Source organism: Muntiacus reevesi, chromosome 3 (assembly GCF_963930625.1).
Source record: "Muntiacus reevesi chromosome 3, mMunRee1.1, whole genome shotgun sequence".
NCBI classification, from domain to species: Eukaryota; Metazoa; Chordata; class Mammalia; order Artiodactyla; family Cervidae; genus Muntiacus; species Muntiacus reevesi.
In genome coordinates, this window is record NC_089251.1 from 10673698 (window position 1) to 10697176 (window position 23479).

At 40.7% G+C, this 23479-nt stretch overlaps 1 protein-coding gene across 2 annotated transcripts in view; it reads left to right on the forward strand.

Annotated features, from left to right (window-relative positions):
* The first annotated feature begins 4691 nt into the window (after positions 1-4691).
* The window catches only part of NR6A1 (nuclear receptor subfamily 6 group A member 1), a 215463-nt gene continuing 196675 nt past the window's right edge, over positions 4692-23479 (forward strand). For both annotated transcript variants that reach the window (XM_065928470.1, XM_065928471.1), the window contains exon 1: positions 4692-4977. In XM_065928470.1, coding sequence (XP_065784542.1) covers positions 4878-4977 — 100 coding nt within the window. In that variant the 5' untranslated portion in view covers positions 4692-4877. The remainder of the gene's footprint in view (positions 4978-23479) is intronic.

Sequence of the window (23479 nt, forward strand, 5' to 3'; positions counted from 1 at the left end):
AGCGCTTCGATTCTCCGCTTCCTAGGCAACAAAACTTCCCGGGCAGCAGTTTGTGTTCATCACTCCTCAAATTCCCTGGCCATCCCCTCGCTCCAGGGGCCTTCGGTCTCACTACGGAAATACCTTGTTGGGATCTCTGTAACCGAAACCAAGGCGGCACCTCTCTACCCTCTCAGGGACCACATCTCTCGATCGTGCCCCCTTCTCCAACTCTCCTGTCTCGGATTTCCCCCCTCGCATCTCATTCCGAATTCCACAGTCACTTTTGCAGGTCCCTCTGACTCTGTGCACGCAGTGGTGGGGGTGGAGCCCCCTTTCTGCTCTCTGCATAAAGTCTCTTGTAGGTTTCCCCTCCCCTGAGTCCAGGAAGGCTCCTCTTGTGTGTGTTTGCCTGGCTTTGTAAACGTCAGCTGCTCAAAAAGGGCCACTTACTTGTGCCCTCAAATGTTGCTACCTTCCACTCCTTACCCCAACCCTACTCTCTAGCACTCCCCTACCCTCTTCATTTTCCTTGTAGAACTGATCACTTTATGAACTATATTGTTGGTATGTGTTTCTTTGTGTCTGTTCATGCTTTCCCTTGTGAGAGAGGAGTAAGGCTCCCCAGACCATGTGCTTTGTCCACAGAGCAGCTAGCTCAGAGGTCTCAAAGTGCCGTCCATCCCTGGTCCCCGGGCCAGAGGCCTCAGCATCTGGGGACCTGTTGTAAATAAACATCAGGCCTCAACCCAGACCTAAGGAAGCAGAAATTCTAGAGGTGGGGCCCAACAATCTGTGTTTCTTAACCAACCCTCCCCCGGGGATTTAAAATCTGAGAACCACTGCCTCAGCACAAGGTCTGGTGCTCCTTAACTTTCAGTTGAATGATAGAATCATTCTATCATGCGTTCAGTACAAATTGGCTTCTTTCATAACTAGAGATTCCCTAGAGAGGGCTAGATTAGCTTAAAAAATAAATATGGTGTGTGTTTTTATGTGCATGGAAAATCTGGGAATGGACACAATTAATGGATAAGGAGAGGAGCCAGCCTTTAGGAATGCAGTAAGGAGAAAAGCTTTTCATTGAATAATTTTTTGCAACCTGGGAGTTTTGCAATGTGTCCTAGCTATTCAAAAAATAGACAACATGTACTGAAAACAAACAGAACCTGTTTGGGGTTCCCCTTACCCGGCCCTTTCCCTCCATGCAGCCTGGATCGGACTCTTTGGCTAGGTCCTGGACAAGGCTCCTGTCCTCAAGAGAACTCTGCTCCCCCTGGTGGCAGTCTCCTACCTGAGCCCACGGTTTCCTCCTTTTCACCCTTGTCTCTTGTCCTCTCCCCCCTGGGTGGGTGGGCTCCAGTTACAGTGAATTTTCTGTTTCAACAGGGCCTTGGGACCTCTGCACAGGCTGTTCCTTCCCCCTGAAACACTCTCTCTTCACCCAGTGTGACTCACTCCCACTCATCCTTTCATCTTCAAGGTTCATGATCCCTCCATCACCACCCCTGACCAAAATAAATCCTGTCACACACACTCCCACAGCACCAGGAGCTTCTAAGCGTATTTTGTCATAATTGTGGGTATGTGATTACTTTGATTAGTGTCTGTCTCTACCACCATAGGACAAGTCCCTAATGATGGCGCCTACCCCTGCCTTGCTCTTAGTGATAGCTCTGACTGGTTTTCTACCTCTGGCCTCAGCACTCCCCCCACAGATCCTTCTCCTTAGATAATTTTCTTCCTCTTTCGTCATTTGTCCTGCTGGTGTGTGTATGTGTGGGGGAGTCTTTTTTATCTTTCTCAACCTGTTTCCTCATTTTTAATTTGTGGAGAAAAGTGTTGACCTCTTGGGATTGTTGGGGGGACAATGTAGGTGAAGGACAGGACCCTACCTGCTTAGAACAATGGCTGGGGTTTCAGTACACAGTCATTTCCCTCACCCTTCTCAGTTTTGTGTTAGTTGACTCTTGCCAAGAAGCATTTTCAGAAGAGAAGTAACTGGGAATTAGGACCACTCTTTAAATAACATTAGTAACAAGTCCTATTTGTTAAGCCACTTTGTTAAATGCTTTGCATGCATCATCTTATTTGATTCTCGTAACAACCCATAAGGTAGTAACTATTATCCTCCCCTCCCTCCCATCCACGTAAAAAAAAATGTATTATTTATGTTTTGCTGTGCCGGTCTTCACTGCTGCGACGACGGCTTTTCTTTAGCCGTGTTTTGGGGTTGGGGGTTATTCTTCTTTGCCACGCACAGGCTTCTCGTTGTGGTGGTTTCTCTTGTTGCACAGCACAAGCTCTAGGCGCATGCAGGCTCAATAATTGTGGCACACCAGCTTAGTTGCTTTGAGGCATGTGGAATCTTCCCAGATCAGGGATCGAGCCCATGTTTCTTGCATTGACAGGTAGATTCTTTACTATTGAGCCACGAGGGAAGCCTGAAACCAGGACTTTGAAGCTTGGAGGTAACCAAAGTCGCACTTATTAAGTAAAAAGATTAGATATGCTTTATTTGTTCTTTCACCCCCTCCCCGATTATTTATTGTCTACTGTGTTCAGGTTTTGTCCTCAGCAGTTGGGGTTATAATGATGAGAGTGAGAAAACGGATTTGACTAGTCAAGATCTAGAAAGGTTTTTGGGTGGCAGTTGACAGCAGAGCTGGACTCTGAAGGAAAAGGAGGAGCTGCTTCTAAGGGCTGAGAGTTTGAACTTCTCTGTCCATCTTTGAGAGTCGACTTAGAAAACCCCAGGCCTTCCAGAGGTTTCTACAGTGCCACTTAGCTCCTGATTGGCTCTCCAGGGAAGGGGAACTTACTACCTCCAGAAGTCTGTGATAAAGGGAAGTTTTGGCTCTAGGAAGGCCATCTGATCCTAACTCTTTTTAGAACCTAGAGCTGAGGGAATGGCCCAGAAGACCCATCTCCTCTGTCTCCTTCCCCAGCTCAACACCCCCACCTACCACCCCTACTCTGAGGGTTCCCCTCCCCCTCTGGAGCTGGGGAACAGTAGTGGGGAAGCAATCACACAGAGATCATTTATCACAGCCCACAGAGAACTCAACAGCAGTAAGGGAACACACTGGAGATCTAGGTGTCCCCTGGTGGGATATATGAATATCCTTGAGAGGATATTTGAACAGGATCTTGAAAGATCAATAGGAGTTTGGGAGTGGATTGGGTGAAGCCAACAGTGTGAAGGAGCCAAGCGTTCAAGTCCTGGTGTTTGACCGACTGGGTTTGGAATCCCCATTACTAACGGGTGATTTCGTCAGTATATGATAGGGGCATTATTGGAGCTAAAGCTCCCCATAAAGCAGATGTGGGGTTTAGAGAACATGGCGTTAATGTCAAACTCTCAGAACAGTAGCAGTTACAGATTAAGGATGCAGTACAGGTTAACCGGTGTTGGTAAGGTACAGCCACTCAACCAGTAAATACAGGGAAGCATCACAAAACATCCTGCCAAGCAGGTGAGGGAAGGGCTGTGATGAGAAATGTGGAAGGGGTCAGATCAGGCAGGAGTGCGAGCCAGTATAAGAACTTAAAAATTAAGCAAGCAATGACATAGACAAGCCGACGGATTGGTGGGGCGGGGTTGTAGTCAGGGTGGGAGACAGGCGGGGGAGTGGGCAGCCAGTGAGGAAGCTGCGGCATAACCCGGGAGACTAGAGGCCGGCAAGGAATCAGTGTTCTCGTTCTTTGTCTTCGAACTGACCAGGTAGAACCTAGCTAGACCTTGGGAGGCGGCCGCGATGAGCCCTTTACAGAGAGGATCGCTGAAGGCGGACGCCCGGGGCAAGCCTAGACGCTGGTGGCCGCGCGCCACCTGGTGGCATACTAGGTGGGCTCTGCAGCGGAAACGGCAAAATCCGGGTTATGCTCTGGGAAACTGAGGCAAGGAGCACGGGTGGGGAAGGTTGGGATCTTCCAATTGGACCCTGTCCCTATTCTAACCCCGTTTTACTGATAGGAAAACTGAGGAGCAAGGAAGGCGAACAAGGCCGAGGAAGGACGCTCTCAAACGAAGGGCTTCAAGACCCCAGGAGTAAAGAGCCTGAGTTTCTTTAATAGCATCAATGGCTTGAAGCTTAGTTTGCCATTCTGTTCCGTTCCTTGGGCAGGGGGAAAATGAAAGAGGAGGAAGAGAAACTTCAGTCTTTCCCGCCCACCCGGAGGTAAAAAGGCTTTAAAGAGTACCCCGGAAAGCAGAGTTTTATAGATTCCATTTGCATACGAACGCGGTCACCTCGAGTTAAACTCCGGTCCTTTAATCTCAGGTCCAATTTGTCCCGAAGCCGCGGTGGAAGGCCCTCGTGAATACCTACAAACACCGCCCCCTCTGAGACCCGCCTACGGGGCTGGGCCTCTTTGCACGTGCTCACCCGGCTCCTTGGCGATCCGCCTCCTAGGAAAGACTCATTCTCGGGGTGGGGGGATCCGAGGCGTCCTAGGGAAGGTTGAGCACACGGATAAGTTATAATAAAGAGAAGGTCCTGAAATAATCTTTATTCAACTTGTACCGGAAGTCTTCATCAGTGTTCGTGATGTTAACAGGCCTTGGCCTTCCCTTCTTAAGGCCGCTTTTCCCTTCTCCCACCCCTTCAGTTGGTGGGGTCCAGCGTGGCCGGCCTCGCCCGGCGGACTCCAATTCCCAGCGTGCCCCGCAGGGCAGTGCGTGGCAGTGGCGCGTGACGTCGGGGGTGGGAGCTGGCCAGTGCTGAGGGGGCGCGGCGCGGAGGGGCGCGGAGCCCGGCGGATCGGGGCCCAGAGAGCGCCGCGGCCGGGAGCCCGCTGGCCCCTGACAGCCCCCTCCCCCTGGCGGACGACGACGGCGACGAGGGCGCCGGTTATGGCGGAGCAGCGAACCGAGCGCGGGCCCTGAGCTCCACCGCATGGAGCGGGACGAACGGCCGCCTAGCGGAGGGGGAGGCGGCGGGGGCTCGGCGGGGTTCCTGGAGCCGCCCGCCGCGCTCCCTCCGCCGCCGCGCAACGGTGGGTGAGGGGCGTGCGAAGTCTCGGCCCGGCGAGAACCGGGCCTCTGTCCCCCTACCCCGGGAAGTCCCGTCCTCTCAGCTGACTCTCTCTCTCTCTGGGAAGCCGCGGCGACTCCGGGTCCCCTCAGCGCGGACCTTCACCCCGGTCCCCCTTCAGCGCCGATTCTCCTTCGTCGCCCCCCCACCCCCCGGGGACTACCCCCCCCCCCGCGGACCCCCCTCCGCGCGGATCCTCCTCCTGCCTGGTTCCCTCCACCCCGACCTCCGTTTCCCCCTCTCCTCTGTCCCCTCAACACAGGCCTCCCCTCCCCCCGGCCCCGTCCCTCAGCGCGAATCCCCCCCCCCCCACTCCCAGATCCCCTCTGCACCGGCCCCTCTCCACCGGCCTCCTTCACCTCGAGTCCCGTCAGTGGGGGCGTCCCCTCCCTCTGTGGTCCCCTCTTTCTCATCGTCCCCTTCTCGGCCTCCGGGGGATCCCCGTGCGAGGGTCTCTTCCCCCAAAGGGTCCCTTCAGCGCCGAGTCCTTCCCCTCCGCCGACCTTCTCAGCGCTCCCCCCCACGGGTCCCTCCTCCCTCCGCGGACGCTCCCTCGGCGCCCTGCCGCCGCCACACCCTCGTCCCCTGGGTTCTCTCTGCCCCTCACCTTTTGGGAGCCTCTTTCTCTCCCCTCCGCGCTGCCGCGCTTCCCGGGCTGCCCACCCGCCTCCCTCTCGGCGCCCACCCCCTAGTCCCAGAGCTCCTGGCTCAGCGGTTCGTTTTCGGACCCCGCTTGTTCGCGCTCCTGCCCCGCGCTCTCCTGCCCGCCCTGCTCAGCCCGGTCTACCGATGCCTCGGCGCTCCGGCCTGACCGGGGGCCCGGGACACCTGCCTCTTTCCTCTTTCCGCCCGCGGGTCCAGGCCCGCGTCCGCCCAGCCTTACTTCTCTTCCGTTTGGCGCTCCCGGAGCCCGGGCGACTCCTCACCTGGCCCAGCCCTACCCTCCTCGCGCCCCCCCTGTCCCCATGTCCCGGCCAAGTCCTCAGGTTCCTCCGGGCTGCGGCTGGGCCCGACTCCCCCCACCGCTCCCCGCCCCCCCTCCCCGGCCCCCGGCTCTCTGCCCCCGCGGGGTGTTTTATTTGTATCTGTTTGATATTTCCCCCCACAGTGTTTGCCGCGGAATGTTTTTATTGGTAACGTGTAAGGAGCTTTTGTGAGGTCGTAAAAGGTGAACTTTTGAACTTGGAAAGCGCCCTGGAGCAATTAGCGCAGGCGATAGCCCCGGGAGGCCTGCATTACAAAGGGTGCTCGTACCGGCCGGCAAACGCTTCGGCGGCAAACCCGATTTATTTATTTATTTGCCCTGCCTTCCACCTTTCACATCTCCTCATTTCCGAATAAAGGGCAGGCTCTCGGAGATCCGCGCCTCCTCCCCTCTCTGCGCCATAAACGCGCAATTCTCTGAAAGATCTAGGACCGAACAGTGTCTAACAAGTAACAGATTTCAAATTGAATGCAAACACCCGGGACAGTTAGTAGGCACTAAAAATTAATTGCTTCAGCAAGAAGTTTCTCAATCAGGACAGTGACCTGGCAGGTGTGAGGAAAGTAACCTGAAAATAAGTCACTTAGGCGCTCAGTTGATGAATGAACGGGGAGTTGCACAAGGGGAGAAATTTTGGGGTGTATCTACGCCTTCATAAATTTATGAACTCGTCAAACATTTATTGCCAGTTGAGTAGATCTGGCGTTTTTACCAGTTAACGAAAAAGTCGGTTTCGAAGAGAGCCTGGTTAGCTTCATTTACTGTTGCTGACCAAGTAGTGATGTGTTTTCAAAGGTCTTGTCTTTTTTTGAGATGTCTGTGATGTGTAGTATCTAGGTGGCTTGCAGTCCCTTGGGTTGTCTTTGGAGACTAATTTCTGAATGTGAACATGTTTGAGATCAATAAAATCCCGTGTCACAAAGGAAGAGGCTGGATGGAATCCAGTTAGAGTAGAAGGAGATAGTATCATAGGAACAAAGGATTTCTTTAGTGTTTTTGACTTTTAAGCTTTTTAAGAGGTGATTTGTTTTGGTGTTAATGTGTTAAAGTTGTAAATTTTGATCTAAAATTTACCATGCTGATTTTTTTTTAACCAGATCTATAGAAGCTCAGATCTATATTATGGCCCATACTAGTGTGTGTAATTTTGTAATGCCTTTCTATGTGTGTATGCTTCCTGTACCCACCTGTGCGACTCGTAGCTGATGGATTTTACTACAGACAGTACTTTCAGTTCTACTTGATAATATTGTTGTAAAGGAAGCCTAGGAACTGCATTTGCTATTAATTATTCATTAGTACATTTTAAAGAACTCAGCGGTAATTTTAACTCTTAATCAAATTTCCCTTTCACAGTCTCATTTCCTCAATCAGTCAGGACCATTTAAAAGAATGTTATCAAGCAATCCATTTAGGCTAAGGTGGCTTCAGTATTTTACATCAGCCCAATTTAGTGCTACAAATGTTTCCTTTTTGTTGAAAACGGAATGGGACTTGTGGCAGTTTGATGGGCTCTAAGGAAAATACATGAAACATTAGACTGTTGTGGAAAGTTTTATTTTCCAGTGTAAAAATGAGTATTGTGTACTGGTTAATAGTTTATGTTCATTATCTCTTTACATACAGAAGAATTACCAAAAAAGAAAAAAAAGTTTATCTTTGGAATGGTGGGTTTCTTTTTCTTTCTATTATATACTTCCTAATTAATATTTTTCTCCAAAAGTAAATGAAACTGCTTAGGTTCAAAGCAGAGAAAATGAATTCTCCTGGCTTTTTATCCTGGTGGCTGATTTCTATTTTATATGAACTACTTGCAGTAGATAATCATCTAGATAGCAGATCTTTTGGTTTGTGTCATGAAGAAATAAACTGAAAGTGAAATTTTAGAAATGTTTTCCTGCCGGAAACGCCATTGATGATGAATTTAGAGTCCTTTAAATGGTTTTTATTATTCTATCCGAACAGAGTTGCTAGTCTTTTGATGCACCATCACCCTTCCAAGAATTCCCTGTGCTCACTGCACTAAATATTTCAGTTGTTGCTTTTAGGTTTTGATGACAAACATGAACTCAATCATAATTTCAAAGGAAGATGAATGATTTGAAGAATATGTTGATATTGCACTTGATCGTTTTATTTTGAGAGAATAATGGAGTAGACTTCTAAATGTTTCAAGCAAAGGAAGTTTATAAGCCATTATGAGTAATTAAAAGCATGTTTTATAAAATTACACTTTAGAAGAATTGGAGAGAAGTTCACTAAATAAACCTCATGTCCTTTTTCTGTTAAGATCATGCCATCCGAATGTTTATCCCTGAAAATACTTGAGCAGATATTTCCCGTGATGGTGTAACTTTTCAGTTCTGTGACTTTAATGATCACGTTAGTTCTGAGTCAGTCCAGAATTTTCTACCTCCATTAAACAAACAAGCAAAAAAGCATACTATAGTACTGTTGTTCTTTAGTCCAAACAGCGAACAGGTGTTTTTTTAGTGGGTTCCTTGACCTCCAAAGAACACTGAAAGGCAACAATGAACAGATTTCATCGGTGAGTTGAGGTGTGAGATGACCACATTTCCAATCTCAAATTTACCATCTACCATATTCTTTCATGTAATCTAAGTATGAACATGTTCCAAACCCATAAATCATTCTGAATTCTGTAGCAAAAAGGTGTGTGTGCGTGTAAGCGTGAATTAGTGCTAAGAGGAGTTAAATGGGGAGGAGGGAGATGAGCTAGTGAATAAAACTGCTAGTGAATTTCCTAAACTATGCTCAAATCCTGTATTTCATATTTTATTAATAATTTCTTAGTTTTTTTCATTTTTTCCCTTTTCCTGGGGTTGTGGAGCAAAGGTTAGAAAATAGTTTTAGGTTTAAATATCTAGGTTTAGTTTAGTGGAGGATGGAGGGCAGAACTGCCAACTGCAAATGTGGTGAAATTTCTCAAAACACTTCTAGTGCCTGTTGTGCAAGCTGGCTTTAAATTGCTAATGATGCCTGCCTGTTCTGTGGCCTGGGGCTGTATTTGTGAGTTTCATTCTGTATTGAGACATCATCACTTTGTTTTTATAACTATTTATTGGTTTGTGTTGAATAAATTGGCCCATTAATGAATTGTGTTCACATGGTAACTTCTGGCTTCGGGATAGCTTTAGCTGGGATAGTCTCCAAAATTAGGAGACTTCATTTTCAGCAAGCTCATCTAGATCTTTGGGGTCTTTTCATAAGTTTTGGTTATTATTTAATTTTGTGTTGTAGTCAAGTTAAACGACATTCTCCGTTTTAAGTATTTTTTGCAGTATTTTATATAATTAGGTTGAAAGTTAAATTTGGGAAGATGCCATTTATGAGTAAATTTTAATGTTGGTCAAATCTATTCTATTAAAGTAGGACAATAAAAATGCCTCATTTTATGTGTGCCAGTTGTCTTATATGTGAAAAAGGTTCACAACCAGGAAAATAGAAAGTTATGAATCAACAGATAAATTTTGCATTTCAGCAAAGAATAAAAGTGTCCTTGAAACAATTTTCAACAGAAAGAGCTATTGAATATGTCTACACAGTAAATATACCCAACTTTGTAATACTTTGAAAGTATTTCTGAGACCAACAAGTTGTGAAGGAAAATGTTTTCTTTCAAATTTTTACATTCTTAAGGTCAACTTTTTCCTGATTGAGGTAATTTCTTAAGGGTTTATGGATGCCTTTGTTAATAACTACGGTTCAGAAATACCAGAATTACTTAAAGTTAGCAAAAAGTACTGAGCAGGTAATTCTTTTTTGGGTGTTGAGTCTCTCTCAGAGCCGAAGTTTCAGATTTGTCTGAGCTTAATCTATGTTAAAAAACAAACAGAAAAACCAACTCTGGATTAACTTTGATATATATATAGTATTCCTAGAATCAGGCTCAGGCTTCTATTTATTACTTGTTTTCCGACATGGGTTGTCTTTATGAGAAAGATAAGGCTGTTATCTTAGATATCGGAAAATTAGAAGAAAACCATTGTGAGATGTCTAACCTGCTTTTTCAGTGTGATTTAGAAATAGCTATAAATAGGAAACTTTTATGTGAAAGATTAAAACATTTCCTACTTTATTTCATTCTTCCCGTACTACCTGCTGTTAAATAGTAGCCTGGGGAGAACAGCTTCTCAAGAAAAGAGATTTTTTTGCTGTTTACGATTATTTAAATAAGACTTTACTATGTAACCCGGTAATTCTAATTAACAGTGATTTAGTCGGGGAGCGAACCAGGATTTCCTCAGCTGGCTGCTGGGGACCTGAATTGCTTTTTTCCCCACCCCCAGCTGCACTAAATCTTTTGATCCCTAAGCTACAGTGGTTGTCATTTGAGAAAGCAAACTGAGAGAAAATAAGTTGAAAATAGTCTACTTTCAGCCTTCATTTGCATCTTGGATGTTTTGTTCTTAGAAAAAATTATAGGGAAATTGAGTCTTTAAAATTTATTTTGAAGGGTACAAACTGTCATGTTTGAATAGAAAATTCCTGGATTTCTTTAAAAATACTTTTTTTTTTTTTTGCTTTAAAGATTGGGGAGATGTTGTAGTATTGACAGTCATTATTTCAAAAGAGAAATTATCCTCATTCTAAGTTCACCGGCAGCATTCAGGTGTTTTGAATTTCTTTAGGAGTGTGTGTTTGGGGAAAACAAAAGTTAGCCTTTATGCAATGGAAAAATTTTCAATCAAAGTAGTTGTGGTTTCTCCATCAGCGTTCTATTCATAAGTTCAAATAAGGAATCAGAAATTCTTAATGTCAAACACTTAATAAACTCTACAATTTGTTATATTAAGAGTTTAAAAAGTATCTTCAAAGGATGAAATCTTTGGAACCTAATTGCAAACTGTACATACCCTTCAATTTGTTTATACAGGAGAAGCTATTCAACCATAAACCACAGATGGCAGTAGCAGTATATTTTTCTGTTTTCTAGAGGGACTCTGGCCTTTAAGTTGGTGTCAATTCTACTGGCACTGTTGATAGGTCAGCTGCCAGGTGTAATGTTTCCAAAATCAATTCCCTAGGCAGCAACATGTAATGTATTCTGGAAACAAATCCAGGCATTTGATTTGAAGATATACTCTGTGGGTGGTTTGAACCAAAGTGGTGATTTTGCTCTCATTGTTAAGAGTGAGAAATCATAAAGAGAAGCTAGTAATAATGATAGAGGGAGCTGTTTGAGTGATAAGCTATATCACATTGGAATTGCACTGTGTATCAGTAGAGGATATATTAAACAGATATTTGGTTTAACAACAGTTTGCATTGGAAACAAGTTGTAATTATTTAGAAAATAAACTTGAGAATTGTGATTTTGAGAGTGAAATGCACAACTAAATTCCTCATGTGGCAGAAGTAGAGAACTTTCTCAGTTTTTCATTTCCAGCTCTTCCCTATATTTCAGTGGATTTTGTTCCTTTTTATAAAAGCATTTCAGATGTGTGAGTGCCTGCTCTTCCAGCCCATCATTGTAGTCTTAAATTTTCTGTTTCTCATTTTCCCTCTAAATGCATTGATTGAAAAAGTACATAATTAAGCAGATTTTTAAATTTCCTATTATACTCCCTTTGAGTCCAGAGGTATAATTTCATAGTTTAAGATTTAGGAAACATTTCAGTGACAAATCTGTGCCAAAGTGATGGGCACACTGGTTCTGTGAAAGGATGGGAAGTTGGGGGGACCACCTTAACCTGTGTTAGTTTTCATTTAAAAAATTAATTCTTGCATTCATTTCAGTCTTGAAGTCATACTGTCTTGGAAGGGTTAAAAAAAAGTCTTGATTTTTGTTGTTGTTGTTGTTAATTTCTTATGTCCTACTGGTGGCTCAGCTGGTAAAGAATCTACCTGCAATGTGGGAAACATGGGTTTGATCCCTGAGTTGGGAAGATCCCCTGGAGAAGGGAACAGCTACATGCTCCAGTATTCTGGCCTGGAGAATTCCATGAACTGTATAGTCCATGGGGTTGCAAAGAGTCGGTTGTGACTGAGCGATTTTCACACACACACACTGCATCAGATACAGTGTTCTTTTTATCACAGTTAACTCCAGTTTGTTTAGTTTTTCTCTCACAAGAAAGAAGAGGACACTTGAAGTCTTATACACTTTTTATCTTGTTTCCTCATCTCTTGCCTTTTAAAATTCATAAATGAGTAATGAAATAATACACAGTTGGATTGTATTTTTTGTCAGTCGTTTCTTGATCATTTGTTACTAGATTGTTTCAGATTTAATCTCTTCCTATTTATTGAGTACTTAAATTTGTTCTTAATAATTTACTGTATGGTGTAAACCAGTAGTTTTCAAAGTGTCATCCATAAACCACGGAAGAGTGGGCCCTGAAACCTTTTCAGGAGGTTCTTGAGGTCAAAACTATTTTTGTAATAATGCTGACATTATTTGCCTTTTTTATGATGTTGACATTTGGGCTCATGTTGAGAAACAATGGTGGGTAAATTATTGGCACCTTAACAGAAATCAGACTTCAAACTGTACTAGTAGTCATTGTATTCTTCAGTTCTAATCACTTGTATTTTTTTTAAAGCTATTTTCACTTAAGAATGTCCTGGATGAAGTAGTAAAAATGATTAATTTTATTAAATCTCTACCCTTGAGTACAGATGTTTTTGATATTCTGTGTGAGGAATGGCAAATGCACAAAGCATTTATGCTGCTTACCAAAATAGAATAATTGTTTTTAGGAAAAGTGCTTCTGCAATTATGTTGTAAGCTGAACTAACTGCTTTTTTCATGGAACACAATTTTTACTTGAAAGAACAATTGACAGACCATATTCAGATTGGGTGTTTGGCAGACCATATTTTGAAAAACGAACAGTGAGCAGGGAAAACTGACAATGCTTCTTGATGGTGAATAAAATTTGAGCTTTCAAGTGACAATTAGAATTTTGGAAAACTTGTACCTGCCACTTTGAGCTTGACAACTTCCCAATACTTAAAGCCTTTTCTGATGAGCCCTAATGTTGATGTTACTGATAAGTGTCATTTTTAAAAAAAATATTACATAATGAAATATGTCAGCATTTTGAAGATCACATTTCAGTGAAGGAGCAGTTTCCAAATTATCCAGTGTATGATGTTACAAAATTCTGAATGGAGAAAAGATGAGTTCAAAGTGCTAAATAGACCAATGGGTTTTAATGTAACGGAGTACACAAAGTTCATTGGTACAGTTTTAGATTTCCCTTTGAACTGACCTTTAAGAAACCACTACTTACTGAAGTTTGGTATATTATCAAAGGAAAATACCTACAATTATTTTCATTAGGAAATAGTTCTTCCATTTCCAATTACAAATCTGTGTGATGCCAGATTTTCTGTGTATACTTCAACCAAAACAGTATATCACAGCATACTGAATGCAGAAGCGTGTAGGAAAATCTTAACTGCCAGAATTAAACCAGATATTAAAGATTAGTAAAAATATAAAACAGTGCTACTCTTCTCATCAGTTTTGTTGTTTTGTTGGAAATTCTAGTTACTTTTTATAAAATAGATTTTATTAACATATAACAGGTTTCTTGTTACTTTTGGATGAATTCATAGATATTTAAAAAGATTTCACACTGTGGTAAATATCACTAGATATAACCTGTGTAAATGTTAGCTCTTTGGGTCCTCAGTAATTTTTAGGTATGTAAAAGGGGTCCTGTGACCACGCAGACCAAAGTAATGAGAGAACTTCTTTTTGAACAGACTGACTTAATGTGGAAGAAAATAGTGACTTTACCAGATATTATTGTTAGCACTTAGTTTGGGTTTATCATTCCTTCTCTTTCTCTTAAAAAAAAAAAAACAAACTCTGTAAAGAGGCTATAGAGGAAAACAAAATGAAGATGAGTTCATTTTAAGTTTTCTTTGCTTGAGACTAAATGAAGTATGTCATAGTTCACCTCACTGAGTTCTCTGATACGGCTTTTGTCACTTGTCATGTGAAACCTGTTGCTTAACTATTAATTATTAGAAATTTTCCAATAGAACCTGTTTCCTCACCAAGGGTGGATTTATAATTGTGGAAATAAATACAAAAATACTTTATTACTTGATAAAGAGTCATTGCTATAAAAAATTAAATATTTATGAGATAAAACCCTCTATCTTTTCAAAATTTCCTTCAAGAATAGTTTGCTTCCTATGATAAACTATAATGGAAAAGAATATTAAAGAAAGAATGTATATATGTATATTTAATTGAATTACTTAGCCTAGCAGCAGAAATTCACACATTTTAAAGCAACTGTACTTCAATGAAAAGGACACAAAGTTATGAACATAGAAGAATAGTTTGCTTGTTTGCTTTCAGTAGATGTGTTTGGCTTTCACTGAGGCTTCTAAAGCTGTGATTTTGGCAGTGTCAGTTTGTAGATTGGTTTTCCTTTAACCCCGTTTTCACTGAGGGAGGTTGTAATAAAGTCTGTATAGGAGAAGTATCTCCTCTGCTGATGTAAAAATACCCTTTCCTAGTGTGAGTAACATTTTAGTGTAAGTCCAATTAGTGTGTTGTTAAAGAGTTAGAGATTTACTCCTTAGGGTAGTTGCTAGGTAGAACTCATTCTGGAGTGAGTTTGCTGGCAAAAGAAATGTCACAGAACAATGTGAATAACAATAAGGAGTTACTGGATCAGAACTTAAGATGAAAAGCTTGATGGGTGATAAAAGATCAGTGAGATATCTGGGCTACCTTCCTGAGAACTCTGTAGTCATCTTGATGTTCTTGGAGTTTCGTGTAATGTACCTTTCTAAGCATTTTTGTGTTCTGTAGGGGTTGCAGCTTAGTAATGAGAAAATAAAAGCTTTTCCTTTTTCATTTTAATGCTTGGATATTATTTCAAGTTTCAGATGAGCTAAATCATGTTAATTACTAAGCTCAATAACTTAGGCAGATTTGTGTTTTTTACCCTTCCATATTTTTGCTGTACTTTGAAATCTAACCTGTTAGAGGCTTCTCTTTAGCCTTACAATCCTTCCTCCAAAATGCCTTTTTGGCAGGATAATAAACCACCTGGGGGAAACCCCCCACTGATATCTGTTTAGAGGGCTTTGTTTTTTTGGAAGTGGCAGTAGTTTCAGTAAGGGAGGAAGGATTTTGGTTAGATAATGTGAGAGGGAAAGAGCAGGGACTCTGGAGTGTGGCAGTACAAAGATCACAGCTGTGTGACTTTGTCACTTGACTTCTCTGAACTTTAGTGTTCTCATTGAATAATTATAGCAGCTACTGTTTATATAGTTGTTATTATATAATTTTTAAGCACCTTACGTATGTTAACTGTATTTTCATAACTCTGTGAGGTAGGTGTTTGACTGTCACCTGCATTTTGCAGATGTGAAAACTGAAGCCCACAGAGATTAAACCCTAGTTTTTACAGTTAGTAACACCATTAATCATTTGTTTCCTAGGTTTAATCTGTCCTTCCACTCCCTTCCTCTCCATGTACTATAATGTTTCTGAAATTGAGGGTAGTGTTATTAGGACTCGTGATAAAGTCTGTAGAGTGCCAAGCATAGTGTTTGCCTCAAAGCAGATACTTGTGAATCCAGGTGATTTATAATTGTTGAGGATTATACACAACTCAACTCACTATAGAATAGAGTCACAGAGATCTACCCTTAGAGTTGCAAGTGATTTATTTCTCTTTCATGTTGACTTTAATAAGCCAACCAGAAAACAGTTTTGATAGATTCAGAGACTATCTTTGAGTGCTAAGGAAAGAGGGGATTTTGCGCTAAGGCAGTGATACCATATCTTGGATCTGTAGCCTCAGCACTAAAAACACAAGTAATTGGTGTTTCATGAATGAATGGATAAATGAAAGAATAATCAGGTCAGGAATTTTGAGTCTTTTTCTATATCAGAGTCCTTCAAGTCTTGAGTTCTTTGCAGGTAGTCAGAGAAAGTCTACAAAATACAAGGGAAGAGAATATGCTTTTCAGTCACTTGAGAAAATTGGAGCAGTATGTAAGTCAAGCTGAGTGTTGAAGCTAAATCCAAGGTTTGAAAAGCCCTCCTGGAACCAGAATATAGCTACATTTCTGTTTGGATATACAGCACTCCTTATAACTAAAGTGACCAGATACACCAGATTAAGATGAGATGGTCAATAAATCCGTGGTTGTTTGCTTGAGTACTTTGGGCAATGCCGTTTAGGAAAGGGTAGCTTTTGTCCCCTGTACATTTTTTAAAAAATTCTGCCACACAAAAGCTGACTATATGAAAAAGAGGAGGACCAATCCAAGATTGATGTGACCCTTTGAAAGTGGCAATAGAAGAACTGGTTGTCCAAAGCTTGTAAAATATAGAAAGTGATTTTCTAGCAAGGAGATAGTGAGAACGATGTGACAGTGGGGGTTAATAGATTATGGTAGTAATGTAGTGTTGAACAGGGAAGGGAGGAGAGCAGCCACATTATTTGAGGAAGTATGAGGCTCAGGAAATAGTTGGTGGGCCTAGGATTTGCCTGGGTTCTGATTCTACCTCTCTTATAAAGGCATGTTTCTATGGGTCTACCTATAAAATGAAGGTGCTAAATTAGGTAATCCCTGAAGGAATTTTCCAGCTTTATGTTCAAATGAGTTGGGTAAAACAGGAAGTTGCAATTTAGGAAATTCCTGCCTAAAGCAAGTAACTATGGTACTCACAGCACAGAGTCATTGGGACGATTTTGACTTTAGATACTGTTCAGTCATCGCTCGAGGAATATTGACATTCCTTAATACTTACCATGCTTTGTCTCCTTATTAGAACACCTGGCTGCTTTAAATTAAGGTCTGTGGGATCACATAATTTATGTGTAAATTCTGTTCTCGGGTCTACCTTATAGAAATGTTTGCTGTTAAAGTTATGATGTTATGACAATTTGTAATGTAAACTCGAGATTCAGTGGTTTTTTCTTTTTTAACATGATCGCTATTCTTATACCTCCTCCCTCCCAACCATGCCACACTTTTCTTTTGTAAGGACAATTTCATTCACTGAGTCAAACCCATAGTTAATTTCAGAGTTTTCCCTTTTTCCTTGTAAAGGATTTTTTTTAAAGGTAATTTTTATCTGCAATATTCCTTCAGCATTGAGAAGAGTCCTGTCCTCTTAAGACTTAAATGCCCTGAGTTTGAGAACTTGGATTCATTAAGGAAAATTTCAAAACCTCCTTAAACGCTGTTGGTCGGTAAGAAGGGAGCCCAGCAGGAAAGGGGCGACAATGTATGGGGGAGGGGTGGAGGGGGGTTAGCAAGGGAGCTGCAGTTGAAATATTCATCAATCATTTTACTGGCACCAGGAAACCAATCAGCCTTTTAGAGGAGAGAACTTAATCAATCACCTAAAATGAGAAATTACAATTGCTTTCCCGCAAAAAAAATTCTCTTACTTGCTGACAGTTTAAATCTGAAAGATAGTTGGGCTGACTGGAATTCAGAGCTAACTACTGGCGAGCAGCTCAGTTACTGAAAGTACTACTATGATGAAAAAATATTTAACATTTGAAGATAAAATGTGCTATTTGCCATGAGCCTTTTAAAATATTTAAAGTAAAGTACTTTTCATGTAGTATGCCTATTAATATTAACAATTGCTGAGCATTTATGGGTAATATGTGTGTGAAATACTGTAAATTTATTTTCCAAAGCTAGTTTTCAGAGCATAGATGGGCTCTTGGCTGAAGAACACCCAGTGTTTCCAATGCCTTGTTTGGAAAGCAAGTTTAGAGTGTTGTCTTAGGGACACTTCCTGGGGAACACAGTTGGAAGTGCTTGCATGTCAATAAAAGCAGGAGGGATTTAGCTGTATCTTGTATTTAGATTTAAATGTTGTGATCTCTGAATTCTGGACTTGAATTGCCTGTGGCCCTTAGGTTCCTTAGATTTGAGCTATTTAGGAATCTAATGATTTTAAAATTAGAAATGTGTCATCACTGTAGAAAATATGGAAACTGAAGGGAAAATTACTTATAATTTTGCTTCCAGGTGACTTTTATTAGCATTTTCTTATGTTTTTTTCTAGACTTCCTTCAAATCCTAGTTTTTTGCTTATTGTTGTGATCTTACAGTATATACCATTTTATGCTTTTTGTTTGATTTTACTTTTTTTTCTCATGTTGTAAGCTTTACTGATTCAACATGAACTCATTTGAAACTTCTAATAGCCATATGATAGCTCATTGTTTTTCATAGTTGAACATTAAGATAGTTGATAGTTTCTCATCATTTTAACCATACTTCTTAGACTATCTTGTGCTTTCTTTTGGCTTATTTTGTGGGGGGGGGGGGGGGGCAGATTTTTAGAAGCATGTGTCTACCTCAGCGTACCATCACCAGCAACCAGTTTAATTTACACTGATACATCTTGTATATTAACATTTAGGGCTTATTACTGTTTTTTAATAAATGCCTGATGCTTGAGATAGAATTGAAACATAGGCAGGCTGTTTTCTCTATTCTCATGTTATATAGGGTTATATGGAATCATTCCCAATGCCTTTTGTTTTCTGAATCTTGTAGATTTCTGGCATTAGTACCCCCCCCCCCCAACCGCCCCCAATCCCCGGAAGCATGCACATTGCCTTCTGCTGCCTACCTCAGTATCTCCAGCCTAGTCAGAGCAGTGTTTATGGATCCTTCTGAGACTGCCTTCTTTCTCTTATAGATTATGGGTGAGTGGGTCACAAAGACACTCTGGAGCCTTCTCTGGTTGCCTCTCAAAATCTCAGGAGGATGGATTAGGGGGTATGTGTGTGTGTGTGTGGGTATGTCTCTTTTCAAATACAACTGTATCAGTTGCCTCAAAGTCTTGAATAAGTCCTGAAACTTACAACTGAGTTTGATTGGAAATTAAGTACATGGAGAGAGAAGTTAAATTTACATTCCTTTAGATATCTGCATACTCTGCATGGTTTCCTTCCTCTGTGACTGAAAAACTGATCCTGCACAGGGTTTGATAGTGAAAACTTAAATAAGTTTTATGCTAATTTGAGGGACATTCATAATTTTTAGCAGAGCTGGTTTCAGAATGGAAATAGAAATATTTTTGGAGTCTGGCTATCTACAAGTTTTGAATTAAATTATAAATCATATTTGCTGAAATGAAGACCTCAGAGTCTTCTGGTAATTTAAAAAGTTTGTTGATTTAGAGTAAATACAAATGTTTGAAGATTATTTGCTATGCTTCTTTGTGTTCACCACTAGTGGTGAGAGAATTTGCTATTTGCCAAGACAGTTTTTATAAGGCTCTTTAATAAGAAAGTGAATAAGCCAGCTGCTCTTTCCTTCGACTACACCAATTGCAGAGCTCCTCAAATCCTGGTTAGTAATTAAAAGCCTTGAGATGACCTTGAATCTAACTGAACTACAAAAGCTGTCTTGAGTTAAATTTATAGTCTTTGTTGATTTCAAAAGAGGTTAGAAAGAATCATATTCTGTTTGCTGAAACATTAAGGGTAGCCTTGGGTGTATATTGAAGATCAGAAATAGTTAATAAGAGGCACTTTTCAGTACAGAAGAGAAACCTGGAATGGACAAAAAAATTAGATTTGTCATTTCTTCATTGAGCATTCAAAATATGTATTTGAGGAGGTTTAAAGTAGGGTGATATTTTTCAAAGTGTCAGTTTGCAGTATTCAGATTTGCTGTAAAGATCTCTTTGCCCCATCTTAACATAGAGATTTTTGAACCCAGCTGGGAAATCAGAATAAATGTTTACTGCTATTTAAAAGTAACAGCTTATTAATTCATGCTTAAAATATTTTACAGTAGTGGTAGCTTTGTTAATAAAAGTTCCTGTTTATACTCAGGCAAAAGTGCTTTATATTTGGGCTATATCATAAGATCTATGAGTAGAGAATTTGTCTGCTTACCAAGAAGGGCAGAATATGTTTTCAGTTGTTTCGAGAGCCTTGAGCTACTATCTTATTAATAGAAGGAAAGTTTAAAATGTTGTAAGAAAAGTCAGATTTTAAGCATCAATAGGTGAGATAGGACATTTCTCCTGGCATCATAAATGTGGTAAATCCCTGAAAAGCCCAGCAGTAAGACAAATAGTTTGAGTAAGCACTGATGTCTTATATAGATCATGTAGGCTTTAGGGTTATTTTAATTTTTACACTTATTTAATAAGATTAGCTTACACTTTGATCAAAATAATGGATCATAAACTTATATACCTGTGTGTATTACACACATCAGGGATTGTCAATGTGGGATCATTAAAAATGGTAGTGGGGGTTCTCAGGAAATTTTAGTTGTGCAAAATTTGACCTGAAATCAATGATTGTCCAGCCTAAATAAAGTAATAATGTCTCTAAAATCTTTTTTTTTTTTTTTTTTGTCTCTAAAATCTTGACTTTTGCCTTGAAAGTATTCCAATTTAGTCTGACAGCTATGCCACTTGACCCCTGAATAGCATGTACAAATTTTTTCAGGAGGGTAGAGTAAATAGTCATTGTAGTATGGTAGAGAAACTGCGATTGTGTGAGTGGCAATTTAAAATTATCTCAGCAGACTGTTGTTACGATATAGTGATTAACTACGTGTGTTAGCTTTAGTTGGACCTGGGTTTAAAATCTCTCTCCTGGAGAGGAGTGGTGCTGAAAGGATGTAGAATCACCACACAGAATTTCTTACTGGAGAATGATTTGATGCAGTGTGTGAAGAACCTGGAGTGTAGCTGTGTTACTGTAGAAAGGTTATTTAACATTTCTCAATTTCCTTATCTGTAAGTAAGGGCTTCCCTGGTGACTCAGCAGTAACAAATCTGCCTGTCAATGCAGGAGATGCGGGTTTGATTCCTGGGTTGGTAAGATCCCCTGGAGAAGGAAATGGCAACCGACTCCAGTGTTTTTGCCCGGGAAATTCTATGGACAGAGGAGCCTGGTAGGCTATAGTTCCTGGAGTTGCAAAGAGTTGGAAATGACTTAGCAACTAAAGTAAGGTTAATGACCTACTTCATAAGCAAGCCAGTTCACCAAAATGCAGCTCATTGAAACTAGTTTCCAAACATCCAATTTACCCAATATTCAGTTCAACAGAAATCAGTTTGCTGAATCTAATTTGTAGAATTTGTTGTCAGTTTCCTTCTAAATTGCTTCCTTATCATTTTTTACTCTTCTATTCTCTCCCTTTTCCTGTACCTTATCTCTTCCCCTATTACCTGCAGACCAAACCAGATTGCATCTTTTCACCAGCAGAGGTCCCCTCTCTGCCCTAACTTTTTGCAGCTGCAATAGCAGCAGAGACAAATTGACATTCTTGAAAGTGCTGCTATCCTGTCTGTCTTAATTTGGCAGAAGTCTTTAAAAACTAATTAAATTCTCCCATCAATATGTGTTTTTATAAACTACTTTCATAGTTAAAATAAATTTTTAGTAAATTTAGAGAATTGACTATTTGGAGTTTTGCCTATTTGGTGAATAGACTTGGAACTACCTCTTTCAGGTATGTTTGGATAAATTAGACAATATCATGTAAAGTGCTTATTAGCACACAGTTGTTGGATTAAAGTCAGTATTTCGGTGTTTTTCTTGAAGTCCTCTTACTCAGAAAACTGGGAACCCTGTACTCTCACTCAAGGATTTTCTCACCTGGGCTGTCTAGTTGGACAGTATCTAATGATGAAGTATCAAGGCTGGTTTATAGACCACCATGTGACTTCCCCCTCATTATAGTATTGTTAAACTTGCCCAAATGAAGTACTTTTTTTTTTTTTTTTTTTTTTAGCTTGAATAACTTACAAAATGGCCCTACCTTCCCTGGTACCCTTTGGGGTTAGACTTCTCAGTGAATTTAGATATGTACCGCTTTTCTGAAGCTTTTACTCCCAGACACTTGTAACTAAAATTACGAGCTTTAGGAGAGTAAACTGCAGCTTTATCAGGGTGAGAAGCAAGGCCAAGTCCCTGGAGGTTCTTGGTGGGAAGTATCACAATCAGAGCAAATGCTCCTGTTTCTAATATACAGGAAACCTGGCTGCACCACCCCCTCACCCACAGCCTTCTGAAGGTCTTAAAAGGGCTTTCTGGTAAAATCTTTAAAAAGAGGGGAATAAATGGTTGTTGAATGCTCAATGTGTGCCAGGTTCTTGCTAAACTATCCAAAGTAATCCTTTCCACAACTTTTCTATGATAGGTGGTGATATTCCCATATTACATATGAGTTAACTGAAGCTTAAAGTTGAAAATAACTTACCATGACTTACGCCACTGTTCCACTAAATCAGTATTTCCAAACTTTTGTTTTTTCTGTAGCACTGTCATGATTTTTGTCATTTCCTAATATTTGTGTATTTAATATATTAAATATTGAATTTTTAAAACTTTACAACCCGAAACTTACTTTAAAAGGATATTTTGTTATTATCCTATATGAAAAATTATATGCTGTAGAGAAGGTAACAGTAAAAATAAATTTAATGAAAAAATACTGTGTTAAATTCTAGTTAAGATGTTGCATGCTCAAGTTTATATGATCAGGCCTTCTAGTTAGCAAAGGGAGATTAGCAAGCATTAGAGGGGTAATAGAGAAACTAGCATCAAACAGATTTTTCTTCTGATGTAATTAGAAGGATTGAAAGAGAAGTGAAAAGGTAACTAACAACTTTGAAATGTTTTAAAGTGCTTTCTCTTGGTATCACTTAAAATCTTCCAGTGGTCTCCTCACTTTGGGAAACACTGATATAGCCGAAGGTGTTCTCATTTTCCATATGAATAAACTGAGAGGAGAAAATCTGTTCAGAGTTGCCCACTGGTTCCACAGATCTTATGGTCCAAGCCACCCTGCTTCTCCTGCTGGATTTTCCTTCTGTTGCCTCCCTTCTCACCCTTCATCTTGCCTCCTTTCCATACTTTTCTTTTCTTCCCCATCCTCTAGGAGAATTCAGCTGACTCCAAGGTAGTTTGAGAAGGAGCTTCTTTGATGCATATTTCTGATGTCTTTGTTTGTTTGTTTAAACAATTGTTGAGATAGGATTTCCTCTTATGAAACTCAAGTCTTTCTACAAACACTACATTTTTTTGGTTCTTACTGTAATTCCAGAAGGTGTAAAATATTCAGTTATTTTGTAGGTATTTGTACTCCTACATAAAGTTTTTATGAAATAACTATATAAATAGCTATAATGACATCACAAACCTTCCTTTGACTCCTAATTATGTTAGGAATTAGGAGTTAGTAATATTGGAAAAGTAAGTTTGAAAAAAAACTGCCAGCAGTTTTTGATGTGAAGTACAATAAAATGTATTTTCTTTGATTTTATAGTCTTTTGCCAGCAGTTTTTGATGTGAAGTACAATAAAATGTATTTTCTTTGATTTTATAGTCTTTTGTAGTTTTGTAATTTACATTTACAACACGTTACATTTAATTGGCATTTTATTGCATTCTGTTCCAGTGGAGACTGTGTGCGGGCTCAGTTTCTCAGTCGTGTCCAGCTCTTTGTGGCCCTGTGGGCTACAGCC